Source organism: Fusarium redolens (genome assembly GCF_020744475.1).
Source record: "Fusarium redolens strain MPI-CAGE-AT-0023 chromosome Unknown BKA55scaffold_1, whole genome shotgun sequence".
Classification (NCBI taxonomy): domain Eukaryota; kingdom Fungi; phylum Ascomycota; class Sordariomycetes; order Hypocreales; family Nectriaceae; genus Fusarium; species Fusarium redolens.
The window spans coordinates 437,042-455,108 of record NW_025763664.1 but is presented as its reverse complement, the minus strand read 5'-3'; the positions used below and the strand labels follow the sequence as shown (position 1 = coordinate 455,108).

Genomic DNA, 18,067 nt, shown 5'->3' with positions numbered 1-18,067 from the left:
GTAATTATAAGGTTAAAAAAAAAAGGAAAAAAAGATAAAAAAGGGAAAATTAAGAAAAAAGGTTTTTATATTTAGGAAAAAGCTTTAAAAGTTAATAAACTAAAACTAGCTTAATAAATTAAGAATAAATTAAATTATATTATAATATTATATTAATATAGTATAATAATATAGAGGTTTATTTAATATATAAAACTCTACTCTATATAGTATTTATAGACTTTCTTTAATAAAACCCTAAGGAATTTAATTATAGTTTTTATATTAAAGCTATAAAGGATTTATATAGCTAAATATATTATATTAAAACTCTAGCTATATTAGCTTTAGTTTTACTTTTATATAGACTTTTTAAAAAGTAGTATTTAGGGTAAATAGTGGGATGTACTGCTTGCTTGTTTATGCCGCTTACTTATTATATATATATTATAATATTATTAGCTAATTCAATAATAGCAACTAGATATTATGTTAAAAAATTAACAAAGGGCAGGTTATTATAATTAGGTACTGTAACATTATTATAAAGCTTCTATAAGCAGCTATATGCACTACTGTCATTGCTATAAAAGCTGGTATTAGCTAACTTTTTGACCGAGGGGTAGTGGTTAGGTGCAACCGTTACACAGGTGCGCTTGGGTACTTCTATCCCTGCAGTAGTGGCGGCGCTACGTAGGGAGGGCGGCATCTGAGCCGTCCGCCTGAGTCCTGTTCAAACGGGGCTGTTCACAATGGGTGGGCAGTTTTTAACCTTGTTCTTTTCTCGGAAGCAAAAACTAAAATCGTCCATGGATCGACCACCTGCCACTGTTCCCAGTTATCGATATTTTTCCATTTCGCATACGTTGACGGCCTCTCTATGTTCCGACTTGGTTCACCGTAAGCTCCTATAAGCAGCTGTAAACACCCCTGTAACGGCTACAATTGTGATTATTAGCCCACTCTTTTGCCCTGTAGCGTAGTGGTTAGGTGCAACCGTTACATTCTGGGTACGTGGGATAGGCCCTGGCCTTATTATTTTGAGGCTGCATTCACATTCATGCGCCACAACTGATGGCCTCAGCCAATGCCCCGTCGGTTTACATACGTCGCATGTTATCTCGACAGGTGGGGAGAACCCAGCCGGCTCCGCGGTAGGGTGATTCTTCAAAAGACAACATTAATCGGATGACTTCCCTCCAATTAGAAATGAATTATGCCAGGAACCATATTTCTCTCATGTTACACAGACCAATTAATTGGCTTGAAGAACTCCCTGGCTCATGGATCGTTCTAGCTCACGAGGAAGCGTGGCCCGTGAATTCCTTATCAGTTGTCCGTCCTTACACAGTGCAAGGACTGATTGCCTTGATGCCGTTGCAAATCTTTGCTTATTCGCCAAAATTCTGATTCACGCCATCCTCTTCCCTCTTCCCTCTTCAGGCTAACAGACTCAAAAATTGAGATTCTTTACACTTGGCAAGTCTGTGCGAAGAGAAGGATTACTGGTAGGATGCACACGTCGAGCCCTGATTTGTTCAACATAAGGTTTTGACTACTTGATGGTGTCCGCGTTAGCACCCGCCTGTTTGGTTAAACCGGCACGTATTATCCGGTCTTTCGATCTCCTGCTACGCATGCTGGCCGCAGAAAGAAACGATCCGACACCATTTGAGCCTGCTAGGGTCACATACATCGATGGTCTCGTCCAGACTGGGCTAATGTAGGCTCAGCTTGGCTGCAGCATTACTCTTTCGTCCATTTCTGGACCATAGGGCGTAGCCGCTCGCATGTTTCACTCCAAACGGAAATAGATCGTCACTGTCGTCGAGTTTATGGCAGAAGCAGCAGCTTTACGCGTATCACACGAACGCTTCCATATAGGCTGCTGATGTAAGTATTTCTAAACAACTCAAGGGGTCAAATAAGTAACCTATAAACAATCATGGCAACTCTGTAGTGCGCTGATATTCTGGTAATATAAGGCCGACTTGTCATTGTTTATAGTAACAAGAAATGCAATTTCACTCGCCTTCACTATCATTATCTTCGCCTCTTTTCTCGAAAATATACATCAGAAATAAACCATCGCTAAAATCTCTCAGTTGTCAGTTTTCCCCTCTCCTTATTTTTCTCGTCCCTCGGTTGGCGCTTCACGTTGTACTTCTAGGATAGAAGCCTGGAGGTTGGTGGATTAAGTGATAAGCACGCACGCACATATACTCACACGTGCATGGGTCCGGAACGGGAAGCAGAGTAGGGGAAAAATATTCTGAGAAGATGAATGGCGGACTATCAGTTGGGATAGTAAATCGAAGCCCCTGACTAATCGTTGGATGCAGAAATGGTCGAGTTCTCAAACCCCATGAGCTTGGGCCAACTGACAGTTTGAGCTTCCCGCTTCGTGTGGTTGCATTGCAGTTTTAAGACTGCGCTCGAGCTACACAAAGATAACAAGAAAAATGGGGCGCATGACGGCATTTGCCGACTGGGCGATTTAGGCATTCAGAGGGTCGTATTTCGTAAAAGCCACTAGACCACACGGCCAAAAGTGAAAGGTCCCTACGCAAGGGGCCGTGCCTATCAGGGCTCTTAACATCTTACCAAACCGAATTGCTGGTTCTGCTCGATTATAACTGACATCGGTTCGTATCTCCACCATAATCCTCCACTTTAGTCTCCTGCAGTGCCGACTCGCAATACAAGGCGCCGAAGCTTCGAACGCGGAGGAAGAGAGCAAGTTGAGTTAATTCCGTCCATCTCATCCCATTCTAAACTATAACGTCTGAAGCCGCCTATACAGAGACCTTGATGTGTCCTTCATTACATCAGCATAATGAATTGTAGCTATGTGGACTCTGGGCGTTGTAGTACAGCAGTATACCTGTCCAAGGATAAATCCACACTAAAACGAAAAACGATCTTGGGGACCGTGCGGACCATGCGGACCATGCGGACCATCCCCAAGCGCCGACCCACAGTGAATCAAATAACGGTTGCTCTAGCCCCTCCTTAATGGCGGCCTATACCAACATGGAGGTACGCAGATCATGCCATCTTAGTACTGCAGAAGCAAGTCTTCGGCAAATAAAGACAATAAGGCTTTATCAACATTTCAAATGAGCGGTGTGCTTCTAGACCACGTCTCGGGTCAGTAATTCTTGAGTACGCGGAAGTATATGTGAGTGGTTGGGATTGGGCCACCATGACTGCAAGGCTTGACTGATTTATGTGAGGCTTGAAACATCCAGCCTAAACGTGCAAACTATGACGAATATAAGGGATTCCGGGGAGGCGGCTTCGACGTTAATGTCCGCAAGCAGAACTCCAGATTCTGGACCTAACCCCCTAGGGAAGCAAAAGGTTAGACCACATCTGCTTTTGAGACAGGAGGGTTGGTTGTGATGTATCAGCCCCTTTAAGTGGGAGCCCCCTCTCTATGGCTTACTCTTCAAGAGGGGTTCTTCTTGATATACATCAGAAACATATATATCAGCCCCGTGTACGTGCAAATAACTCATCAAATTAGTTTGTCTTAGAAGACCTTAATTGTCCTCTTTCTACTTGCCACTTAATTGCACTTTAATATTCTTCGTCCTCTTAATATGACCAGCATCACCAAGCACCTAAACAGGTTATTAAGCCTCAAGTGGGTTCGCAAGTACCTCCACAAGGGCAGCACTACAAGCCTACATACAGAGGATAGCTCGCAGAAGTACCCCTGCCAATGCTCTGAATATAAGGTCATCGGATCAGTTAGTTCTAACAGATCTTCACCTGGGACTGTTAACGACCAAACCGAACCTGTGAGCTCCTATGAGGAGACCTATCAGTACCACCAACCCTCCGATACAATCTGGGAAAACCCCATAGCTGGCCCTGAGGAGACCAACAAAGGCATCAATCCCCGCCTCCAAAAGCAACACCCTGCCTTTCTATCCCCTGCCCAACTTAAATTGCTGGAACCACCATTACCACCACCCCAGAATAAGCCGCTTCCTAAAATCCCAACACAAGGTCGACCCCGTAATATGCCAGACAGGGTTGGTCAAAAGGTACAAGATCCTGGACCTCCTCCTCAGAACTTGTCAAATACTATAAGAAAAACTACAACAACCTACTCCCCCTTCCCAAAGCTTGCTATAATACCTCCTCCAAGGAGTTCATCACTTCAACATTTATTACAGCCGTATGAGAAAACCTACAGATCACAGAGATTACCTTACGCCAATACCACTGTCAACAAGCAACTTCATTGTCATGCCGCTGAACTCTATCAAGGCACCTCTATGGAGAGGGAGAATACTGTCAACAAGCTCCGCGATGTACCTATTGAAGAGCTCTTGCCACGGGTCACCAGGAGCCCTTCACTTCAGAAAAGGGTTATAAGGTCTGAAATTGCACCTTGTGAAGGGCGAGTCTCTATTGCCTTGAGAAGTAGTAGATCAGTAAACTACCTTTCTATGCATAAATCCGAACCTTGTCCCAGGTTTACCAAGAAATCGGTGCCGAATCTTCGGAGAGCAGCCAAATATGACTCTCTGTAGCTTCACCAATATCCACAGGACCCTGGGTCTCAGACTCGCGCAGCCTTATTAGGTTGATACTCCTATGCGATCTGACTGTGACGCCGATGAGGAGGATAAACATAGTCGCTTCGATTTTCTCCGCGTTTAAAGACATAAAAGCAGCAAAGGCCTGCAGGGATTAAGCAAGATCGTTTAAGCTTCAAAGGGTGCCATGCCAAGAGTGACTAAATACTAAAATCGGGTCTATGAATAATCTTTATTCTATAAGTGTTTTAGATTGCAGTTGGATTTATTCATAATAATTGCATTTTATATAAGGTTAGGATAGGGTTAGGATAGAGTTAAGATTTAACTATTTAAGCTAGTCTGCTTTAGGGGTTTTCTTTTATACTTATTTAATATTAATATTTATTAAACTTTAAGTATTATTTATAGGCAACTTAACTTAAATTATTTAATAAAGTAGGTAATAAAGTTGTTATATTACAACCCTAGCAGTTATATCACATATACCCTATAAAAACCATAGAAAGCACTAGCCTTAAAAAGACCTATTTATGCTATATTAACTAATTACTATCCTTATTATACTAGAATAATAAATATTAAAATATAATAACTTAGGAATATAGCACTTTAAAATAACTTATCCCTAGGACTTATTATTCCTTATATAGTAAGTATAATAATATATATAATAATATATATTTTTTATATAAAACTCTATTTAATTTTTATTAATAAAACAAAAATATATATAAGTTAAGTAAAAAAAGCTTATAATAGTTAGTAATATATTATATAATAGAAAATAATTAAGATATATTAATCTTAAGGAAATTCTTCTAAATATATAACTTAAAATTATTTTTTTTTATTAATTATAATTAAATTTTTAAATATTTACATATAAAATAATATATTAAAATATAATAATAGCTTTAAGGATAAGTAATACTAATATAAACTAAAATATAAATATAAATATATATATATATATATTTTTTTTTTAAAAATATTTTAATAAAAGACTTAAAAGCTACTGTAGTAATTAATAATTAAATAATATTAAAGCTGTTATTTTTACCAAAGGCCTTAATAAGTATAAAAAGAGACTTATATTTAATTAGACTAGTATTCTTTTGTGCCCCTCTGCTCTGCATGCTACAGGGTGGAGTGGCCTGTCTCCTGTCTCCGTATTATGACGGAGGTGGGGAAGAAAGGGCGGGGCTTGTCTTCTTGGTGGAGACTTTTACGAGTCCGGACCTTTTTCGGACTCCGAGGACCCGTGCAACGTAATGTAATCTAATTGACGAGCCAGGCATCTCTACATACGAGTGTGGTCCATTGACTTGTGACACCTATCATCATCTCGTAGGGATATCCAGGAGGGTCGAGGTGACACTCAGATCCTGTAGATGGAACCACTCAACTCGGTGGCACAATGCGTGGGTGAGATTTGCGCTAAATGAACCTACTAGCGAGGATAAAAACAAAGTTAATCGGCCCAAGTAAACCCCGCCGCCAGGAATCCCCTTGCTACTCATCCAGGCCCAAGCTTTAGACGTTGTACTGCACCTTATTACTGTTACTGTAACATCCATGTCTACTCAAGTCAAGAATGTCGCACTGATTGGTGTATGTATACCTATTGGCTACCTAAGGGGACTAGATACACGATACTGAACAATTTACAGGCCAGTGGTAACCTTGGAGTTGTCATCCAGGACCATTTCCTCGCCCAACAAGACTCACCTCTTCGCCTCTCCGTTTTGACGAGGCAGAACTCTGGTGCCAAGTTTCCCAAGGGCTTGAATGTGATCTCGACGGACTACAGCCCCGAGTCTCTCGAACGAGGCTTGAGAGGACAGGATGTGGTCATCATGCTCCTCCCCCCAGAGTCCACCGTTGACCATGAAACTGTCATCGACGCAGCGGTAAAGGCAGGCGTCAAGCGCTTCTTCCCCTCTGAGTACGGTGTCAGAACCTACCACCCAGATTTTGCCGACGGCGTTCTGCTCGCGACCAAGAAGCGATCTATCGTCAAGCATCTAGAGAAGACCCAAGATCTCATGAGCTGGACCGGTATCATGTGCAATCCTTGGGTAGACTTTGTGAGTCTCCTCACAGGGGCATCAAGCTCAAAAGCTGATTGAAACCTGTAGTGTGTCATCGATGGACTTCTGGGCTTCGACATCACCAAACGAAAAGCGCGCATCTACAATGGTGGCGATGTGCCGTTCTCCACGGGTCTCCGTGACTTAGCTGCCCAGGCTCTCTACGCGCTCATCACCAATCCGGATCGTCTCAAAGAAGCAAAGAATCAGTACATCCACGTCGCCTCTTACACAGTGACACAACTGGAGATCCTTGACGTCGTGCAAAGGCTTACCGGCCAGGAATGGCAGGTCGAGAATGTCACCTCTGAGGGAGTTCTGCCAGAAGCCCGAGAGGACATCAAGAGAGGCTTGAACTGGGGCCTGGGCCACCAGGTCCAAGCTATTCTTTTTAGTTACGGCTCAGACGGCCACGCGATCGGTGATTTCCGCCCGTTGGGAATCTGGAATGAGAAATTGGGCCTGCCGAAAAGCACCTTGGAGCAAGACCTGAAGGGCCCTCTTACGGGCGAATGGAAGGGGATAGTTCACTGGCAGCCAGAAGAGCTTCCCAACTATGAACTCAAAAAGGATCGCGGTTAATCGACACGCCTGTAGGTTCACAACCCACAAGAACTTCTCCATGGAGGTTGCTCTCGAAAAGCACTACATGTACACGCAGGTCTCGTGATAGTATGCAACATGTTGGTTTCTTGTCACCGCTTTACAATGGCCTTGAGTAGGACCCAGAGATAACACTCTAATCAATCATTACAATGCATGTAATCTTATTGGCGAAAGGGCTTCATCCGTTTCCACCATGTGCATCCATCTCATAGTGAGATTTCCAAAGGCGAATAAATAAGTGGAATGTCAGGAGTACTACTAAAGTATTGAAATAAAGAGCCTTGTTGGAATTAGTAACAAGAAAGCCTTGATAGCCTTTGAAAGATCCAGTAGCGGATTTGAGGTCGGATCACAATTTCAATGGAGCTAATTCTCACAGTTTCAGCCCATCACCGTCCGTAACTTAAGTAACGACTTCAGAACCTCTTGTTATGTCTACCAACACAGGCTTTAAAATTTGGGAGGTCTTGATTGTGAAGTGGAATATCTTCAAGGTAGGACATATCGTGTCTTCATTATCTCTGTTGGCAGCCTAAAGTTTAACCTTATGACCAGCAATCATTCAAATAGCAGGGTAGGACATCTGGCAGGTATTTACACCGAAAGCGCCTTTTTTTTATGATACAGCTACCATATCAGATAAGACTCAGCAGGTAGCTAGAGGGGCAGCCTAATATAGAGCTTGAGTCTCTGGTGGGAAATGTCGTGTTCTATACCATCTTGCATACAGCTGAATGTTGGGTAATGCGTATATTATCAATAATGAATTATATTAAACGTTGCATCACCGACATCACCTAGTATAATCGGAAAGTTCAAATCTTAAATCACGAGATTGAGTTAATACTGTCTTCTCAGGTAGTCGAATGGCACTCTATAGCCTGCTTCCTAGGCCTTTCTTGCCGTCCAAAACACTGCTGAAACCCCGATGGCCAATAAACGCCTCTGAAGGATCCCACTTGTTCCTGATCTCAAGCCATTTCTTCAACGCAGAGTCTGTCATGACCTTGTTACTAGTCAGCATTGAACTTGAAGCTCTAAATATTGACCAGACTTACCTTTGGCTTTCTGTGGTTCACGTTGAAATCGGCCACATACACACCACATGACACTTGATCTGCCTTGGTATATGCATCGAGCAGCCACTTGTCCACAGCCGCGTCCTGGTTGGGGTCCTTCCAGCAGCACATTGTAGAGACGTAAGCCTTCTGGGGTAGGCTCAAAGCCTGGTCAGCCTCGTCGGGGTAATAGTCCATAGGACACAGGGTGCCCGACGAGAGGCGAGACGGCAGGTCGTACAGAGCCGGCGTGATTGCGTCAATAAGCTGGAAGGTCAGTGGTTAGCATGAAATTAAAGATTCGACACTGGGAGCATTTACCTCGTCATCCGAAGCTTTGGGATCGACTAGGATACTGTCCACGTTCCACCTCTCACCATTCCCCTGGGGCTGGAAGCTTTCCTGGAGGCCCCAAAGCTCAACCCAGGTTCTCTCCACCAGCGGGACCGTCGTAACGATATATTTCTTAAAATCGTCGGGGAACGACTCTAACGGGCTGGCCAGTACTGCGGCCTCATCCAAGGAGTCGGCAAAAATGGTCAGGTTGATGGCAAAGAAGACGCGCTTGGCCGCTGATTCGTGGCCTCCATCGGGGTCATCCTTGTCAGCGTAGAATGTGCAGTAGAAGAGATCAACACCGTATTTGGGCACCTTCCTGGACATTTCAAGCGTCCACCTAAGTAAGGGCTTGAAGATATCGGTCGAGTCGACTATAACGGTCTTGTCAAAGAGCTTTCTCGTTGGGATCGTCTTGATCCAGATCCTCGTCACAACTCCAAAGAAACCCTGTCCGCTACCTGGGGCCGCCCAAAACAGGTCAGAATTCTGAGTCTTGCTGGCAATAACGGTCTCGCCCTCCGAAGTGACGACTTCTAGCTGCGTGACCCAGGTAGGAGCAGTATAACCCCATCCGCGCATGAAGCAGCCCTGCCCACCAGCAAGCAAGAAACCACCAACAGCGACGGATCGTGAGTGACCAGCGGGGAAGAACCTGCCGCGGGCTTCGAGGAACGTGGTCACATCCTCAACCCTGTGGCCAGGACTGACGGAAGCGATGTTTGTTGCAGCATCGTATTCGATATCTTTGTTCAAATTGCGCGTGTCGATGAGAAGACCGCCTTCCAGAAGTGCGTTGCAGAAGAACAGGTGGCCGCCTGAACGGACGCCAATCTTCCAGCCATTCTCGCGTGCCCTCTTGACGGCGGTCACGGCCTCGGCAGTGGTTGATGGTATGGCTATTTCGGTTGGATGAATATCGGGGACTCGCCCGTTGAAAAACTTGCGGCGAACTTGGTCATAGCCTTCAGATTCCTGAGACAGGGTCTTTGGAAGTGAGACCATAATGAGGATGAAGATGGAGATGAAGATGAGGGTCGGTAGGAGTTCTGATACAGAAATAGAGAGATATGTGGCTAAACTTCAAAAAGGTCAACTTATTTAAAAGCCAATTTAGTGGGTGTCTCGGGTCAATTGTCTTTGGTACTTTATTGCGGGAAACATAAACTTGGAAAACCCACCAAGTGGCCACTTGTAATTGAGTGGGTTTAGACACTGGGGACGCCCACCCAACCCCGCCGTAAGCTGTGTTGAGTCAAGGAAGTTTGGATGATTTAGCAGACGATGTAATGTAGTTAGCATATGATTGGTCAGCGCATCAGGTAGAAGGCCAATGAAATATGTAGAAACTGAGAGGATCAACTTGAGTGAAGGAATTATGCTTGATGCCTTATTCTGTACTATTCGGTAGAGATGTTATATAATGTTATTAGATCAGTCAATCAAGCAATGTACTGCAGTTAGAACGCTTCCCGAAACAGAAGACGCTACCACTGGAAGCTATCGTGCAGCCTACAGCGTCATGACCATTTGAAACTAATCGTTTACAATATTCGATTTATTTGGCCACTTAACCACGTCGAGAATTGACCCCAAAGTATTGACAGCATTTGAATGTAATAAAATAAGGTGGGCTTCACATAGCTCACTCATAGGTTCCTGATGAATGGTTTTCGCGTAGTCTAAGTCTCTCCCCGCAGCCAGCTCTCATCTGCATTGCATAGATTACGACCGTCATTACTAAACTATTCTTGATGTTTCTTATTCTAACAAACTTGACCGGCTTCCTTAACTGGCGACTGATGCTGTGGCCGTTATACCGATCATGTCCAACTGATTCCCCAACAACGTTAGTTTGTGAACCCAAGTACAAGAGAGCAACTCGAAACCACTGACCTCAGCGACAACATCGTACCCGTACACAAAGTCTTGTGCGGCTGGATCAATCCTGAAATGCAAGTCAGCACCATTTCTCCAGGCATGAGCGGCACCTACCAGTAGAATGGATAGCCAGGCTGCTGATTGTAGAGTTGTGATTCTGCAAGACGATCCCTCGCTTCTTGCTCAGGGCCATCAGGCAAGTGGTTGATGTGTCTCTGCAGCAGAAATTAATTATCCGAGTTTCTGATTGAGTATTTGTTCCACCTGTCATGAACTTACCTGCTTCATGCTCCATCTCTGCAATGCGCTGCTCCGAGGAATTCTCAGGTTCTCATACGCCTTTAGGGCTTGAGGAAGCTGCTCTCTTCTGTTCACCTTTGAGAGGATGATACCCAGTGCAGCACCATCTTCAATTGCGGAACCAGCTCCTTGTGCCATATACGGCAGCATTGGGTGACAAGAATCGCCCAAGAATGCGACGGTGGCATCGTCGTTATACCAACGCTCCAGCTCGTCCACTATCAAGTGTTAGCTGCGGTGGAAAGCCAAGTTTCCGTTCTACTTACGATGCATCAGCTTCCATTTATCAATTTTATCCACTTGAGAGAGAAATTTCTGCAGCCTGAGAGGATCAGTCGGCGTCTGTCGTAGGTGATGGCCGCCAACTCACAGCGGATCCCACTTCTCAAAGATCTCCCTCATTTCGGAGAGGTCACCCGACATCTTGGCCACGTTGTCGGGCAGATTGTCTGGAACTAGAAGAACAATGTTTGCCATGGTGTTGTTCCTGAGTGGGTAATAGATGGCGTGGCATTCCGGGCCAGCCCACAAGCACACACGGGGCTTGTCAATGAATTCGCGCAGCTCAGGGTCTTGAATGTCTTCCTTCCTGAGGACAATCCGATATGCGAGATCTCCGGTGGCTATAGGCTGGCTGGGCCTACCGAGAACCTTGGACCGGGTCTTAGACCAGAGTCCTATTGCATATTAGAGAATGCATTGCTGAGGGTTTGGAGAGGCTCACCATCTGCAGCTATTACCAGATCCCCGGTGATCTTGTCACCCTTCTCTGTTGTCAGCTGGGGAATGGCAAGATCTACATCAGTCACCTGTGTACCGAACTTGAAGCGGATGCCGAGGCTCTTGGCCCTCTCGAACATGGCGAGCTGTAAATCTGCTCGGTGCATATCCCAGTAAGGTGACTTGTACTTTCCGAGCATTTCAGCAGCAAAGTTTACGCGGTGACCAAGGGCCTTGCGACCGTCGAAGCGACGGATGAGGAATTCCTCGGGACTGCTGGCTAAATTCTCAAGGCTGGGCTTCAAACCCCACCTTAGGAGCAGCCGCGTGGCATTGGGTGTAAGCTGAAGACCTGCACCGATCTGAGTGGTTCAACATGTCAGTTTCCACTGTATAGAAATACAAGAATGGCCTCAACGAAACGTACCTCTGCTAGCACGGGAGCCGATTCCACAACTAGAACGTCATGATCGGGCGACTCTTGCTTGATGGAAAGGGCGGCGGCGAGCCCACCAAGCCCGGCTCCGATGACAACAATATTTAGAGACATGATGAGGATTGTTTGGTAAATTTCTGTAGAGCTCTCATTTCGACACGAAATACTTCCTTTGGCTCGCCATGGCTTTTTAAATGGTTGTCCCAACTTGGCTCTAAACCTCCACTCCCCACCCGGGTGGGTGGGTGTTACTTTACAGCAGCCCAGCTAGTCACCACCCGAGTAGTGATCTCAGACCTCATTAGAGGCAAGGTCCATTCACCACTTCGTCTGTGTACCCATCGACATACGAATATATCCATGATATATAGATGGCGTATCCCATAGTATCTAACCGGGCCGCAAATACATCCATCTCATTCTCCAACTATCGCTCTTTCTGTTCCAAAATTTCCCTTAAAAAGCCTTCAAAATGCCATCACTAGCCGGTAAAGTGGCTCTCATCAGTGGCTCATCGGCAGGACTCGGGGCAGCCATTGCTCGTGAGCTGTCGAGCCGCGGGGCTTCTGTGGTCATCAACTATCCCAACCAAAGCGAAAAGGCAAACGCGGACAAGGTTCTCAAGAGCCTCAACGGGCCCGGAAAAGCCGTAGCTGTAGAGGCAGACCTCTCAACACCGGAAGGGCCGCAGGTGCTGGCCAATGCGGCCGCCGAAGCTTTCGGCAAAATTGACATCCTTGTCAATAGCGCTGGCATCAATCGCCCAACGTTCCTCGACGATCCCGACGATGAAAAGGTCAGCAAGACGTGGCACGATATTGTCAACCTCAATGCCAGAGGAGTCTTCTTCCTCACTCGCGCCGTTCTCAAGTATTTGTCGCGAGAGAACTCCCGTATCATCAATATCGGTAGCTCCGTTTCCCGTACTCCAGGGCCGGAATCTAGCATCTATGCAGGGGCCAAAGGACTTGTCGAGGTCTATACCCAGTGTTGGGCCACGGAACTGCCCCGGAAATACGGATGCACCGTCAACGCCGTTGCGCCTGGACCTGTTGGAACAGATGCCTTCTACGCTGCACCTAGCGCCGTGAGAGAGGCACTGCAACCCATTGTAGATTCGACTCCTGTCGCCCCACGTGTCGGTACTCCTGAGGAGGTAGCATGGTCGGTTGCGACTCTGGCTGAAGAAAAGGCGGGCTGGATCAACGGGGCCTATATACCTATCAACGGAGGATCCAGTATATTTTAGATCGGCAAGGATTACTAGATTGATGAGACAAGATTTACGCTCGACTCTCAATACATTACCACCTAGATGGAAATGTGCGAGTGGTTCCTGAACGTGTCAATCCTTGATAGCTCATTTTCAATATTCACAAGTCAAAGAAGATCAAATAATGCTTTTAAGTACAGCCCATTTAGATAGCCAGTCGCCATCAAGCAAAAAGTGTTCCTTCATAAATCTAAGCAGAAACCGCCGCAAACCTACCTACTCAACTTATATCTTTGTGCAACCAGGCTAGGCCGATGCGAGGGGACTCTAAGAAGCCGTCTCCTAATGAAGATTACCACAACAGAGTTTACGGAGAGAGTAGGATGTATTCGCTATCTGCCTAAGTATACATGGTCACCATCTCAATACAATGATACCCGTATTCGATTCTTTGGCCTAGGAGAATCTCGTAGAGCTCCTCGTCCTTTGCATCAGCAACGATGAAATTCAGCCGTGCCTCAAAGACATTGGTTACTTGACAAGAGATTCGAAAGCACTTAGAGTTGACAACGAGTTCAATAGAAATATATTCTAGTACGTCAACCTATATCGCGACTACCTTACTTTCCATTCACAGTTCCATTCGCTTTTCGCGCCTCGCTCGCCTCCCTGGCCGCATCAACATCCTTGCCATCTACCCAACTACCATGAAGGCCATCCATCAACTTGAACGGTAACTTGATCTCAGCAAGTGGGCCTTGGGTTATGTCCGAGGCTTCAAAGAGCAGCAGGACGTTGCGGCCTTCGCGATAGCGGTCAGCCACAACGAGGATATAGCCATCCTCGTCGTCAGCACCCTCATGCCTCGGAACAAAGACGGGCTCTTGGAACGTGGTGTCATCACCGTGGCGGTAGGATTGCATGTCTCCTGTCTCAAAGTTGTAGCAAACCAGGGTGTTGAAGCCAACGTTGCCCTTTGCCGCCTCGTGGTCATTGAGCTTGACCTCGTGTGTAGGATCGACCTTTAATATCCAGACGCGGGAGTATTTCTTGCCCAGGAGACGATCGTCTATGCGACCAAATTCGTTGACGCCGGTAACAAGCACAGCCTCAGGCTGGATCATCTTATCTGTACTACCATTGGGGTCAAACCGGTAACGGGTGATAGGTGCCGTGACTTTCCTGGGGTCGGTAAAGAACCTCTCGCCCTTGGTGTTGGGGAAGAAGGGAAAGTGTACGTCGGTCCAAACGTTGGCATCTAGGACAAGCTTTCCGTCCTCCTCATAAGCGTTGATAGTGTGTGAGTAGCAGCCCTGGGGTGTCTTGAACCACTTTGCATCCTCGGGCTTGGCGCCTCGGCGAGGAATAACGCCCAGCAGCTGGTAGTCAAGATTCTCATCCCAGTAGAAGTGGTCGCCGCCGTTTTTCATCTGCTCCAGGCTGGCCTTGAGGCCGTTGACGGGAAAGACGACCCAGTTGTCGGTGGCCCAGAAGTCGTGGATCATGCACGGCCAAGGCGCCTTGAACCAAACCTCCTCTGAGAGCTTGCCATGTTTGTCAACGGTGAAGGAGCAGATGTCGGGTGATGCTTCACCCGCGGCCTCATAGGAGTAAGACACCAATTCCCCCGTCGCTGAGTCTGCCTTGGGATGAGCAGTGTGCGTGGGGCAACGGAAGGTGCCGTGGTAGTCAATGTAGCCGAGGGTCTCAAGAGTGATGGGGTCAAGTTCCATAGGCGGTGCATCCTCCTTGAGGGCCATCAACTTGTTATCGTGGAATACAACATGAGTGTTGGCTGTGGTACCCTTGAGAACATTTTGAACGCGTGGATCATCTGTGTACTTGTTGCGATATCTGCCAAAGAGGGCACGTCTGGCTTCACGCTCGGCGATGAGCTTAGGGGTGCGCACATAACGTTGCTTGAAGTCGACATGACCATCCTTGATGTAAAATGAGCTGACGTTGCCATCACCATTGAGCGGGATTTCGGTTTCCGCAAAGATAGGTGGGAATGCATGGTCGGGCTGGACGCGGTAGAAGGCCCCGTGGATGGTGCTGGGGATTTCTCCTATGACTTCAAGCTCGTAGGCATCTGCCTCGAACCGCAGATGGTCTTCGTTCCACTTGCTCATAGCATAGTGCTTGGGGAAGCGGGTGCCTGGAACTCCTGGAACAACATGTGCCATGATGGGCGGTATGGGACTTGATAATGTATGATGAGTTGTAGTGATGAGAATGTATATAGACACTGCAAAGGCGCCAAAGTAGTCCCGGTATTTGTGCGATTGGCGTTCTCTGCTCAGAAGAGCCTTGAACCTTTTTATAGTTGTTAGGTCTAATTGTCGATTTGCTGTCTGCTTGGGCATAAGGTTCACAATCCAAGTTGCTATCCGCTAGCTCCGTTGCGGGTGGCGCCTCCACCCAAAAGATTGGAACATTAGAGTGGGTAAGCTCACATCCCCACCAGTGTCTTTCGATGTGATACTGGCTTACAGCAAACGTATACCACTATGTGTACCACCCGGGAGTGCCCTAATTGTAGTTGTAAGGCCGCGGTTTAGGGCGGGGTGAATGCTCACAAGAGACTGCGTGAGTCCCATAAGGACCTGCCCGTCCTTCAAGAATGAGTGAAATGGACAAAACCAGAGCCTAGCTTCGCGTTCCTTGACCTTGAGCTATCTCATCATAATTTTAAAGATTTCGCCCTAAATGGTTCAGTGGTATGCATCTCCTGAGCTGCAGACGCATCATGACAATGCGTTCCGCTCTCGAAAGCCAGGGACGCGAAGCCTTCCTCCAGGTCACGATGAAGCCAGCTTCCAGCGTGTCGTGAATGAGTTTCAAGCTATCATAGGCCAAGAAAACGTCATAATTGATGAAGGGCTGGCCAACTTTCGTGACCCATATCCCTTGTTCGAGGAGGGATTTGAGGCATCTGCTGGATTATGGTCAGACCCTTGAATCTATAATGCACACTATGGCGACCTTACTGACGCGGCTGTAGCCCATCATCTGTTGAAGAGATTCAGGCGATTCTCAAGGTAGCCAATCAACACCAGGTTCCCCTGTGGACATGCTCGCAAGGAAAGAATTTCGGGTATGCTTCAGACAGACTCCATGATGTCATTGACAATTCAGCTAATCTGTTGGTAGATATGGCGGACCTGCCCCTCGAGTTGCGGGCTCCATGGTGCTCTCTCTTCATCGGATGAAGCGCATCCTGGAAGTGAACGAGAAGCTGGCCTACATTGTAGTTGAGCCTGGAGTCACCTTTTTTGATGTCTACAACTATATCGTGGAGAACAAGCTTGACCTTTGGGTCTCTGTCCCGGCTTTGGGATGGGGAAGTGTCGTGGGCAACGTAAGTCAATTCTCGCTGTTGGATAGTAGTAATGTTTGCTGACGAGTTTCTAGACTCTGGACCGGGGTCATGGTTACACCGTCTCTGGAGACCGCCAGCACTTTATTGGCAGTCTAGAGGTTCTTTTGGCCTCGGGAGAAATCCTCCGGACAGGCCAATGGGCCGTGCCTAATTCCCCCAGCGCACATGCTTGCCCCAATAGCTTCGGCCCCCAAATCGATGGCCTCTTCTTGCAAAGCAATCTGGGCATCGTGACCAAGATGGCTGTGGCTCTCGACGTGGCGCCTCCGTCTTTCATGGAAGTCAAAGTCCACTGTCCCGAGGTTGAAGACATTGCGCCCCTCATCGACACGCTGCAGCAGCTGGACCGTGAAGGCATCACCCAAAGCCACCACATGATCACCAATATCAACCATTTTGCCTCTCACGACGCCCCCAAGCACCAACAGCAAGATGTACCAGGGCCTCTAACCCAAGAGAGCATAGCTGCGCTGAAGAAGAAGTACAACACCGGGTACTGGCGATGCTCGGTGTCTTTCTATGGGCCTAAGCAAATGGTTCTTGCTCGTTGGAGTAGGTTGCAGGAGGTCGTCATCCAGAGAGTTCCCAATGCCTGGGTTGAGAACACGCTCTTCGAAGGCGAGGATGGCAAGCCGGTAGACAACATCCAGATTGGAACGCTCGCCGCGGGTATTCCCTCAATGGGCGCCGTGAAGCTCGCAGAATACAACCTTCCGGCGGACGGGACAGGGGCGGGAGCTCATATCGACACTACCCTCATCCTTCCTTGCGAGGGTGAAACAGTCCTGACATGGTTTCGCAAAGCAAGGGCTATTATGGAGGAGCAAGGAGTTGATCCTTTTATTGGTTGTCACGTCTTCTCAAAGTACATCCTGTTTGTTCAGGAATATGTTTTTGACAAGTCTAACAAGAAGGCGCGTGAAGGTGGCCGCAAGGTGGTCAAAGCCCTGCTTGCTGAGGCAGAATTGAATGGGTTCGCCAACTATAGATCTCATGTTCAGCACATGGGTAAGTACGGTTTCCAGACTCCGCAGACTCGTTACTGACAATGGCCAGATGCTGTTCAGAATTTGTATGCGTACAATGGCCACATTTATAGGAGATTCGTTGAGACTTTAAAGGTACGTTCGCAATCAAAGCTTTAAAACGTTACCAATTCTAACGTTCTACTACCAGGCTGCCGTGGATCCAAATGGAATCCTATCTCCCGGTAAGCAGGGAATATGGCCTCTCAAGAGTCTAGTTCATTTACCACCTCGTGGGGTTTGAGCTGAGTATTTGGCTTGGAATGGAGATACCAGATATACAAGACTTGATAATGCATACACGATACATATACAAAGTTCGAGTAAATTATCTGAACATAATTGCTAGTCTTGCGTGATATTTAAGAAGTAGTATTGGCTGAACAGCTTATCAGACGTGTTATTTGCAGAAGTTAGATACAGCCAAAACTTTGATACTCTCGCGCGCATGGGTTACTTTAGCTTATGAGCAGTAGAGCATTTTT

At 46.7% G+C, this 18,067-nt stretch overlaps 7 protein-coding genes across 7 annotated transcripts; 4 read left to right on the top strand and 3 right to left on the bottom strand.

The window, feature by feature from the left end:
* Positions 1-3,385: 3,385 nt before the first annotated feature.
* On the top strand, positions 3,386-4,939 carry BKA55DRAFT_1395 (uncharacterized protein). Its single transcript, XM_046184889.1, has one exon. It carries the CDS (start codon positions 3,585-3,587, stop codon positions 4,524-4,526), a length of 942 nt encoding a protein of 313 aa, XP_046055859.1. The 5' UTR covers positions 3,386-3,584; the 3' UTR covers positions 4,527-4,939.
* An 854-nt stretch (positions 4,940-5,793) lies between these two features.
* On the top strand, positions 5,794-7,598 carry BKA55DRAFT_547762 (uncharacterized protein). Its single transcript, XM_046191061.1, has 3 exons — positions 5,794-6,146; positions 6,206-6,622; positions 6,674-7,598. Exons 1-3 carry the CDS (start codon positions 6,111-6,113, stop codon positions 7,205-7,207), a joined length of 987 nt encoding a protein of 328 aa, XP_046055858.1. The 5' UTR covers positions 5,794-6,110; the 3' UTR covers positions 7,208-7,598.
* Positions 7,599-8,009: 411 nt separating this feature from the next.
* On the bottom strand, positions 8,010-9,817 carry BKA55DRAFT_629712 (uncharacterized protein). Its single transcript, XM_046196934.1, has 3 exons — positions 8,611-9,817; positions 8,290-8,556; positions 8,010-8,237 (listed from the first exon to the last, which is right to left on the bottom strand). Exons 1-3 carry the CDS (start codon positions 9,628-9,630, stop codon positions 8,106-8,108), a joined length of 1,419 nt encoding a protein of 472 aa, XP_046055857.1. The 5' UTR covers positions 9,631-9,817; the 3' UTR covers positions 8,010-8,105.
* Positions 9,818-10,215: 398 nt separating this feature from the next.
* Positions 10,216-12,076, bottom strand: BKA55DRAFT_699223 (uncharacterized protein; the record flags this gene model as incomplete). Its single annotated transcript, XM_046200567.1, has 8 exons — positions 10,216-10,458; positions 10,522-10,573; positions 10,621-10,721; positions 10,786-11,024; positions 11,073-11,128; positions 11,177-11,483; positions 11,531-11,888; positions 11,954-12,076. The coding sequence occupies 8 exons, from the start codon at positions 12,074-12,076 to the stop codon at positions 10,414-10,416; spliced, it is 1,281 nt and encodes a 426-aa protein (XP_046055856.1). The 3' UTR covers positions 10,216-10,413.
* Positions 12,077-12,434: 358 nt separating this feature from the next.
* Positions 12,435-13,211, top strand: BKA55DRAFT_531756 (uncharacterized protein; the record flags this gene model as incomplete). Its single annotated transcript, XM_046189251.1, has 1 exon — positions 12,435-13,211. One exon carries the CDS (start codon positions 12,435-12,437, stop codon positions 13,209-13,211), a length of 777 nt encoding a protein of 258 aa, XP_046055855.1.
* Positions 13,212-13,795: 584 nt separating this feature from the next.
* BKA55DRAFT_699218 (carotenoid oxygenase) lies at positions 13,796-15,450 on the bottom strand (the record flags this gene model as incomplete). Its single annotated transcript, XM_046200566.1, has 1 exon — positions 13,796-15,450. The coding sequence occupies exon 1, from the start codon at positions 15,359-15,361 to the stop codon at positions 13,796-13,798; it is 1,566 nt and encodes a 521-aa protein (XP_046055854.1). The 5' UTR covers positions 15,362-15,450.
* A 434-nt stretch (positions 15,451-15,884) lies between these two features.
* BKA55DRAFT_531754 (uncharacterized protein) lies at positions 15,885-17,941 on the top strand (the record flags this gene model as incomplete). The annotated part of the gene is made up of 7 exons (XM_046189250.1): positions 15,885-16,123; positions 16,180-16,272; positions 16,329-16,536; positions 16,590-17,565; positions 17,614-17,678; positions 17,734-17,767; positions 17,901-17,941. The coding sequence occupies 7 exons, from the start codon at positions 15,885-15,887 to the stop codon at positions 17,939-17,941; spliced, it is 1,656 nt and encodes a 551-aa protein (XP_046055853.1).
* Positions 17,942-18,067: the final 126 nt, after the last annotated feature.